The 9,819-nt window shown below is 45.7% G+C and overlaps 1 protein-coding gene and 1 pseudogene across 1 annotated transcript in view; one reads left to right on the top strand and one right to left on the bottom strand.

Moving 5' to 3' along the window:
• Positions 1 to 721: 721 nt before the first annotated feature.
• LOC609137 lies at positions 722 to 1,119 on the bottom strand (annotated as a pseudogene).
• Positions 1,120 to 2,891: 1,772 nt separating this feature from the next.
• PGM5 (phosphoglucomutase 5) overlaps positions 2,892 to 9,819 on the top strand; it is a 190,679-nt gene continuing 183,751 nt past the window's right edge. The window contains exon 1 of the mRNA XM_038527145.1: positions 2,892 to 3,200. Coding sequence (XP_038383073.1) covers positions 2,940 to 3,200 — 261 coding nt within the window. The 5' untranslated portion in view covers positions 2,892 to 2,939. The remainder of the gene's footprint in view (positions 3,201 to 9,819) is intronic.

Raw genomic sequence — 9,819 nt, 5'->3', positions numbered from 1 at the left:
AATAAGTTTTGAAAGACTTGATCAATTATGTGGTGGACAATTATGGTTGGTCACCGGTCTCTCTTCCCTCTGGGGAACAACACCCCCTTCCTTTGGAGGAACTCTTTTGCGTTTCACTGTGGGGTCTGGCTCCGTGGGTGGGCACATTGCGTTAAGCTGGACCAGTTGGAGTCTTTGGGAATTTGGCGATTAGAAGCAAGGGAAGAGGGCCACCGGGTGGCTCAGCGGTTTAGCGCCACCTTCGGCCCAGGGCCTGATCCTGGAGACCTGGGATCGAGTCCCACGTCGGGCTCCCTGCATGGAGCCTGCTTCTCCCTCTGCCCGTGTCTCTGTCTGTCTGTCTGTCTCTGTCTCTCATGAATAAATAGATAAAATCTTAAAAAAAAAAAAAAGAAGAAGAAGCAAGGGAAGAGGTTTTTCCCCTTGGCTGGTAAAACTGTAGAAGCTTTTCTGAGATGTTCATGCCTTTTCCGCAGCCCTGCGGAAGAGCTAGGCTTTGGTAGGAGAATCGGTGTTGGAGGTGGAGAGATGGAGTAGTAGATCTTCTGGTTAACTCTGAGGCTTGGAGGCTGAGTCCTCCTCTTTATTGGGGCAGAGAATTTACTACCCTCTCTTCTTCTGGGAATGACACTGTTCTTCCTTGCAAAAAAAAAAAAAAAGAAAAGTTACTAGACAGTGATTTTTTTTTTCCAGTTTTATATCTTTATTTGACAATCAGCGATTAGTTCTCATCCACATTAACAGTCTGTAGATTTTTGAAAGTGGTGACAGGTACGTAGGTAACCAGCATGTAGAGCTTGTTTGGTGAATCTTCATCCTCGTTGTGTTTTCTGGACAACCGCACACGGATACGGTATGGAACATTCCTTATTCCTTTGGCCCAGACAGCTTTGTTGAGCCTGGTGTCCATGCGCACATCTGGAGTTCCCATCTCCTTCATGGCAAATTTCCGGATCTCTTTGAGTGCCCGAGGGGCACGCTTCTGGAAACCCACTCCATGGATACATTTGTGAATGTTGATGGTGTATTCTCTGGTCACTACCTCGTTGATGGCAGAACGGCCCTTCTTCTTCTCGCCACCCTTCTTTGCGGGAGCCATTCTGCTGGACCCTAGTTGGAAAGGAAGCCTAGACAGTGATTTAAAAAACCTACACTATAGGGGATATACACAGATCCTTAGATGTGTTGAGGTTCTGTCTGTTGGGTGCTACAGGGGAATGGGCTCTTGGGGGCCCAAGGAGAAACAAAGACAGAACTATTTTTAAAAAGATACAACAATAACCTAACTTTGGTGTTTAAGAGAATAACTAAAATGTCCAACAGGATTCAGTTGATGGCTTCAGTGGTTTCCCCATCACACTTCAGTGATATTAATAAAAACAGGAGGGGCCATACAAGAATTCAGACCTACTGCAAATGCCACCTTAGCCATTCTTGAATCTCACAGAAAGCTTCCCTTTCCTCATCTGTAAAATCAGAATGATATGAATGTCGTTCCTCCTTCTTTCGTTTTGAGCCTCCACAGAGAAAACAGATGCAAAGCCTTTTGTCAACTGCAGAACAGCATGCAAGTTGTGAGTCCGTTTCACAGTCCTCTTACTGGGATCAAACACTTTATAACCCTGCAGGAGGTCAAACTCAGTCCCAGCAAGTGGACAGTATTTGGGGGAGGAGAAGACGGAGGAGGAGATTTCAGGCCAGGAGCCTTAGAGGGTGTTAAAAAATGCTTGGAAGGTGAAAGGTGATAGATGAAAAAAAAAAATAGTCCCTTCTTTCTTTGGGTTTTATCCTTTTGGTCCATTGTCTCTTCAGTTCTGTTTTCTATGGGGGGGGGGGGGATTTCTTGGTTTGGGATTTTAGATGGGCTTTATCGAGACACAGGGCAGAACGAGAAGTTGCAGGGAAAGGACCCAGAACGGGTCCTGGTACCCTGCTCTTGTTTGGGTTCGTTCGTTCGTTCATTCATTCATTCATTCATTCATTCATTCCTGGTGGGATATTGGAGAGGGCTCTGCCCTTCTCCTCTGAAAGTGATCAACCCGAGTAGGAGCTCAGCAGTGTGGACAAACACCGTGTGGGACCAGCCCGTCGGAAGCATGGACTGGGCTTGGGGGAGGAGAGGAGGAGGAAGGATAAAGAAACACGCGTCGTCTACGTTGCTGTTGTTGCAAGACCAGGGGAAAGGACCTCTCGGCGCTGCGCGGGGCCGGGCGGGGGCGGGGGCGGGGGCGGCCGCGGGAGGGCCGGGCGGCGCGTGACTCGGGGCAGCAAGCGGTGGGGGTGGGGGTGGGGGTGGGGGCGCGGGCGGGCGCAGGCGACGCTCGGCCTCCAGTGGCGGCCCCGCGGGGGGGACGATTCGCAGTTCGCCGCTCCAGGGTTATTTTTGGCCGGGGCTGTTCGCCGGCGGCCAAGGGTTCAGCCCCGTCCCCCCTCCCTCCTCCTCCTCCTCCTCCTCCTCCTCCAGAAGAGAAACTCGGGCTCCTAAAGCGCTCACTTGCGGGGCGCGGGGCGCGGGGCTGCGGCGGGAGGGCCGGGGACTCGGGGGTCTGGTTCGGAGCCGAGGGTGCGCTCCGGGGCGCCGCGGGCGCGGGGGAGGCTCGGGCGGGCGCGCGCGGGGGGCGCCGGGGTGGCCGGGGTCGGGCTCCCGGCCGCGGGAGCGGGGTTCGGGGCTCACCCCGAGGGAGCCCAGCTGGGGCGCGGGACTGCCGGCGCCTCGGGCGGTCGCGCGGCGGAGGGAGTCGGGCGGAGCTAAGTTTCTGGGAAGGTAGAGGCCGGGCTCGGGCGGGCGGCGGCGGCGGCGCGGGGCGGGGCGGGGCGGGCGCAGGGCGCCGGGGGCCGGGGCGGGGCGGGGCGGGGCCGGCCGGGGGGCGGGGAGGGGGCCCGGCGGCCGCGGATCCCCTGGGCTCGCGGGAGCCGCGCAGGACCGGCCAGCAGGCGCCATGGAGGGGAGCCCCATCCCGGTGCTGACGGTGCCCACGGTGCCCTACGAGGACCAGCGGCCGGCCGGCGGCGGGGGGCTGCGGCGGCCCACCGGGCTCTTCGAGGGCCAGCGCAACTACCTGCCCAACTTCATCCAGAGCGTGCTGTCGTCCATCGACCTGCGCGACCGCCAGGGCTGCACCATGGTGGTGGGCAGCGACGGCAGGTACTTCAGCAGGACGGCCACCGAGATCGTGGTGCAGATGGCCGCGGCCAACGGGGTGAGTGCCCGCCGCCCCCGCCGCCCCCGCCGCCCCCGCCGCCCCCGCCCGGGCGCCTCGGGCCTGCCGCCCCCGGGGGCCGCCCCCTCCCGGGAGCCCGCCCCGGCGCCCCGAGCGCTCCCCAGCTCCCCGGCCGCACCTGCCCGCCTTCCTTCCGGGCCTTCTCCTCCCCAGCCCTCAGAACCGTCTGTCCTGACCCCGTTCACTGCCCCCCACCCTTCTTTCCTAGGCTACCAACATCGTGGGGCCCCCCCCTTTTCTCCCGTGTCCTACTTGTACTCCTCTTCTTCCCCCCCTAGATTTGGGCTTGGCCAGACTTAACGGTAGTGTTGTCTCCAGCACGGGCGTGCATCCCACCCTGTACACACACACACACACACACACACACACACACACGAGGCTCCGCTGTTGATCCTTGGCACGTTTGGCAAAGTGGCCCCTAAAGATTTTTAATATAAGGTGATTCCTTAACCCAGTGGAATTACTTTACTATTAATTTGATTCAGGTAGGGGTGGGGTGGAGATCAATCTGATGCCACACAGCCTGGGGTCTCCTTGTGGGGGGCCCTGGAGGGGTTATCCCTCCATGATCTGGAATGAGACTTGCCATGCCTTTCCTCTTTTTTTTTTTTTTTTAAGATTTTATTTATTCATGTTAGACATAGAGAGAGGGGGGTGGGCAGAGACACAGGCAGAGGGAGAAGCAGGCTCCAGCCTGATGTGGGACTCGATCCCAGGACCCCAGGATGGCGCCCTGGGCCAAAGGCAGGTGCTAAATCGCTGAGCCACCCAGGGATCCCCCTTGCCATGCCTTTCTTAAAGCAATTCCTAACTTCTCTGCAGGAGGCTGGTGGTTGACAGCATTTTGTGCCTCTTCTCCCTTTCACTTTTCATCCTCATTTCCTCAGACTTTGGGTTTTTCCTCTTTCTACCCAGACTTTGGGTTTTTCCTCTTTCTACCTCTTTTGTTTCTGTCCTACAACTAGAAACCCCTTCTGGCATCACCCTGTACCCCAGGGCCCTCCTTCCCAAATCCCCCAGCCTCTCAAGGACTTCTGCAAGCAGGACACCTCACCTCAGTGGTCTTGGTGGGAAGCGTCTAAAAGAGTCATTTCAGCCTTGTGCGGACAGTCAGATTCACACATGTAGCACATTTAAGCAAAATCTCTGCATATGTGTAAATAAGTGTGAACATTTAAAAAAAGTGAAACTGATCAACTGTCTGGCATACGGATTCCCTTTCTCCTTCCCAATCCCCTTCTTTTAATTTTCTCCCTTCCTTCCTTTTTTTTTTTTTTTTTTTTTAATCTTTAGAGTTGTCCATGCTCTATAATTGTGTATTCTGATTCCCCTCTCTCAGTGTTTTAGGGATGGGGAAAGTGGATATTTTTTTTTTTGTTTTTTGTTTTTTTTTTCCCCCCAAATAAAATAACCCAAAAGCAATTGGGAAAAAAGAGCCGAGGGCTGACTTTGGTGGTGGTGGAGCTGTGATTTCCAACCCCTGCAGACAATGCTGCTGGAGATACAAGACTTGTGTTTCTCTCTGGCTCCTTATTTGAGATTGATAAAAACTGGCTTGAATTGGAGAGTTGGAGAGAGGTTGACAAATGGTCTTTTACTCTTGTCTGACAAAGCTGTTCCCATGGACTGATGGAGAATAATGGGCCTTGGGAGGCTATGGCAGCTCTCGTACTCCTTCCTGGGCCAGTTTTTCCACGGAGTGAGAGAAACATCCACTTATTTTTTTGTGGGTGAGGATATTTTTGAAGCTCCAGTTGTCGATTTGCATGGTCAAGGTATTATTATGTTTACTTATTTCTTGGCACCCGTTACCATCAACTTCTTACTTCAGTGGATCTTCTTTGATAAACACATTTTATTAACTTTAAGGGTGGACTTTATTTTGGGAAATAGCATATGTTAATAAATGGTTAAAGTAGAATCACGCTTAACCTCACAGTTGTTGCAAGAGACAGAATGACAAGTTACAATCCACAGGGAGGCACCATCTCTTAAATAATCTGAAAGTATTATTTCTAAAATGGGTGGGTATGGGTGAAGGGAATGGTCAACATCTACCAAAGTTTCAGGCAGCCAATTTTAACCAATATTTTCCTCATTTCATTTGCCTTCTTGAGGGCTTTTGCTAAAGCACATGGATAATCAGAAGGCTGGCTTCAGGAGACAGGTGGTTTTACCATGAGCAAAATTGGTCTTGAATGATGGTAAATTGATAGGAATGCACTTTTCTTCTCACTTAACCTGTGGAGTTATACTCAGGAGTGAGAAACTGCTTTATTCCAAAAACTTTGCCTCTTTTGACTTCCCACTGGATATTCATAAACAGGCTAGAAAAATGGGAGAAAAATAGAATTATGCTCTTCAAACTGACTTGAATCTGGGTGGGCTGCATCTCTATATCTGAAAAATCTTGGTTGTGTTGTGATAGAAAAAGTTGATTTTACTAAGCAGTTTAATATAAAAGAAAACTGTAGCTGCTCTTTGATTATATAATTGCTGGAGGAGAACAGAAGTTTGGAATTTCCAAAATGATGAACTGCGCTACTTATGTTCTAATATGTCATAGAGTTTGAAATAGATTCTCAGATATATACCTGTACAATTTGGGCAAAAAATTTTTTTATTGTAAAATTATGAAAATTTCAAACTTCCAAAAAAGTGGAGAGAATAGATAAATGGCATCCATGTGCCCATACTTTAGACTTAACATTTTTTTCTGTATTTGTTTCCTCTTTGAGTTCTAAAGTATTTTGAAATATATTAAAAGTGACATTTTATCCCTAAATTCAGTATGGATCTCTAAAAACTAAGAACAACTTTCTTGATAGTTATATCATTATCATCCCAAACAAAATAAAAAAGGATTTCTTCATACATCTATTACCCAGTCCACATTCAGATTTCCTCAGTTATTCTGAAATGTCTTTTATAGCTGTTTTTTCAAACCAGTTTCTTCTGATCAAGGAGCACACATTGGATTTGGTTGTCTTAAGTCTCCTTTAACCTAGAAAATCTCTTCCTCTTTATTTTTATTTTTTGTTAATGAAATCGACTCGTTGAAGAGACTAGGTTGATTGGCTGTCCTATAGAATGAATGCTCCCCCTCTACTTGCCTTTCTGAAATTTTCTGATTTTCTTTTTATGGTGTCATTTAACTTTTCGCTAAATTTTCTGTGTATATATGTATGTACTAGGAATTAGTTCTAGAGGCTTAATCAGATTCAGGCTCAACTTATTTATTTATTTTTTATTTTTGCAAGACTATTTCACAGGTGATGGTGTATATTCATGTTGTATCATGTTAGAGAACAATCTCTGGGTGATCCATTGTTCGTGATGCTGAGAGGATTATAGGGCTGTTGTGGTGATTGCCTCTGTCTTCCAGTATTTTCTCCCTTGGAACTGGTCAGTAGCCTGTGGGGTGAGCTTTGTACCATGTGAATATTCAGTTCCTGTCAACCTTTCTTCAGTTGTTTTAGCATCCATTAGTGATCCTGGCTTGAATGGATTATTTCGTTAGGGGTTTCAGATGATTTTTGGATTCTTTAGTTCCATCTACATGCTTCAGCTAGCATTTTTCTAAAGATTGGGCATTTCCCTCACTATTGGGCTATCTTGGAGTATAGTTTCTTCTATATTAGCAGAATATAGAAGAAAATATGTTTATTTCTCTCTTTTTAAATTATCAATTTTCAAAGTAAGGATTTGGTGAAATAGCCACGTCCACCGCTGACACATGAGTTTTGTTTTGCTTTGCTTATGCTCTTTTGTGTATCACTGTGGAATCTTGAATATTTATATAATAAGTTTGAGTGGATTCATAAATAAATGAGAAGATATTTTTACCTGTTTTTGTGATGTTTATATAGCTGTGTGAACTTATCTAAAAAGTCCCCAGAAGTATTTTAATGCTTCTTTAAAGATACAAACTGTATCATCCCATATAGAGCAAAAGAAAACTACTAAGTAGGAGAGTAAATAGCATGGTTTAAATGAATTGTGAAATGTGATTTGTTACTAATTTAAACTTAGTTTGTAACTAAGTGATTTTTTATCCTGTTTTTTCCACATCTGCTTCAGATCCTTTCCAGAGGTTTAGATTCTCTACGTATACATTTATTTTAATCTCTTAAAGATTTCAGGGTCTCAATGCAAATAATGGCTACATTATGAAAAAATGCCTTTGCTTTCTTCTGGGTGGATCTATCTGTGACTAAGGGTATCTCTCTCTTACTCCTCTTTGTTCTAGTCTTTTTTGTTTTTATTTTTTCCTAAAATACCTTTAATATTGGGCAGATGGCAGCACTGTGTCTGCCTGAAGTTGACTTTTTCCAAAGTCTTTTTTATCTCTGGAGATGACACTATATACTATCAGTGTCCAATAGAACTTTTTGAGATGATGGAAAGGTTCTGTAATCTACCCTGGCCACTAGCCACATGTGATTATCAAACTCCTGAAACGTTCTTGAAATGTACAAAATGTGACTGAAGAACTGAATCCTATATTTTATTTAATTTTAATTAATTAAAATTTACATTTAAATAGTTACAAGTGATTAATAGCTACCATACTGGATAACACAGCTCTATAATTTAGCATTTAAAAAGTAGAATTTTTTTTTTTATGGGGCCAGATTGTTCAACCAAAAGCAATTATAAGTTAAATAAAAGTAAATCACCAAACACTACAAATGCATATTTGGCAAAGGCAAACCAGATTTCTTCATGTGATAACCACACTCTCTTTTGACTTCAGCCCAAGAGACAGTGAGGTATGGTAGAAAAAGCACTGCATCTCTCAGCAGCTGGAAGGCTTGCTTTCTTTTCCTAGCTCTGCCACATAAGCCACAGAGCAAATGCTTCGCCTCTTGAAATACCTAAAAACCACTTGTTTCCTCACCTATAAATTGGGTATGACAGCATGGCTGAATTATCCTGGCAATCAGATGAAAGCATTATGTAACATCCATACCATTAAGAAATGTAAAGGAATATTATTATGGTCAACTGATTATGTATCATAAAATAATTATTTGGCTGCATGTATTGAATAAAACAACTTATAACTCTGTTGCAAGTTTTAGCCAAGAGAAAATCCATTTGCTGATGAGCCACACACTCTACTGGCCATATGATGATCAGCAGTGGTAATAATATTATTAACATACAGTTCAGCTTACAGAATCAGTTCAGCTTACAAGAACTCCTCAATGCCTTATGAAGTCTTCTGGAGATAGAGGTCAAAGGGCAATGGTATGAAGAAGGCTGAGTCAGCAAGGGACTTGGGTGCGCCTTCCAGACGGATGCTTGTACCAGTTTTGTCTGATTCCAATGGGCCATGCAGAGGTGGTTGTTCCAAAGAATGGGAGTGCACTTGGCTTGACATTTACTAGAGCTATCTGGGGATCAAATTTTGATGTGATCCCAAAGAGAAGGAACAGGTTTGGAAGGGAGGCAGAGTGGGATATGGTGGGGTGTGGAACATAGGGAAGAAGAAGGAGGCTAGCCTGTGTTTGAACACATAAGGCTTCTTTTCTGGGATGGATCTGGAAGTCTGGGATTGGCTGACTTCAGGTCTCATCTCTAAAAGGGAAAAAGAACTGGGTGGTGATTGTTCTGTATTTTCTACTGGTGTTCACTACAGAATAGGTGAATGGAATGAGTTCTATGGCCCAGACATTAGGAAGGGCAGGTTTGTAATACACAAAAAAGCCCTAGAGAGCCTGCCATAACTTTGTCTTGCTTCCCTTCACAAATCCCCATCCCTGAACTGTGGAAATGGGAAATCCATTACATGAGCAACAGCAAAGTTTAGGTTCCCCGTGGTTCTGTCTCTCTGTCCGGTCAGTTCATTCTTGAAACTTTTAGCCTCACGTTGTCATTCACTGTTTTTATGGGGAAGGAAAAGGAATGGGAGAGGTTTTAGGAACAGCTGGGCCCTCCCAGTTGCTGGGGTGGGTTATTTTAAGCTTTGTTTAATGTGTCCAGAGACCCAGATGACATTTTTAACTAAGCTGCTTTATTAAATCTTGTGATAAAGCATAACGATGTTTATGGAAAAGACAGACACACATCAGCAACGTTATATGTGAAACTTGCCCTAAGAATTTTCTATAAAACATCTGTTCCCTTTGAGTCCTTTGTGAACTCTGGAAGTTTGATCGTTTCTGTACAGACTTGAGGGGTAGAAGTTGGAACCTATTTTTGAGGAATCTAAGCATAGGTAATGGCTTCGCTGACCTTAACCTTCATGTTTTGGGCTCTAACCACTCTTATGTTAGACAAGAGTAATGTAAACAAATACTGTGATAGGTTTTGGATGGGATTATTTAAAAATAATAGGTGGGGTAGAGAGGAAGGTCTGAATTTCCCACGATTTTTAAGTTGAAGGTAGAAAACTCAATGTCTCTTGTTAGCCTACAGCTTTGACAGTTACTTGCAAACACTTGAGATTTGGCCAGTATGCCCTTAATGTTTATACTGGGGGAGCCAAGAGAGAAATTTTAGGTCCTTTCATCTGACTTGACTCTCATTAGTTATGAATAAGAGGATATCTAGCATATACACAAGACTTGTTAAAATCCACATTTTCTGAATC

The sequence above is a fragment of the Canis lupus genome, chromosome 1 (genome assembly GCF_011100685.1).
Source record: "Canis lupus familiaris isolate Mischka breed German Shepherd chromosome 1, alternate assembly UU_Cfam_GSD_1.0, whole genome shotgun sequence".
Classification (NCBI taxonomy): domain Eukaryota; kingdom Metazoa; phylum Chordata; class Mammalia; order Carnivora; family Canidae; genus Canis; species Canis lupus.
This window is presented reverse-complemented; position numbering and strand designations above follow the sequence as displayed.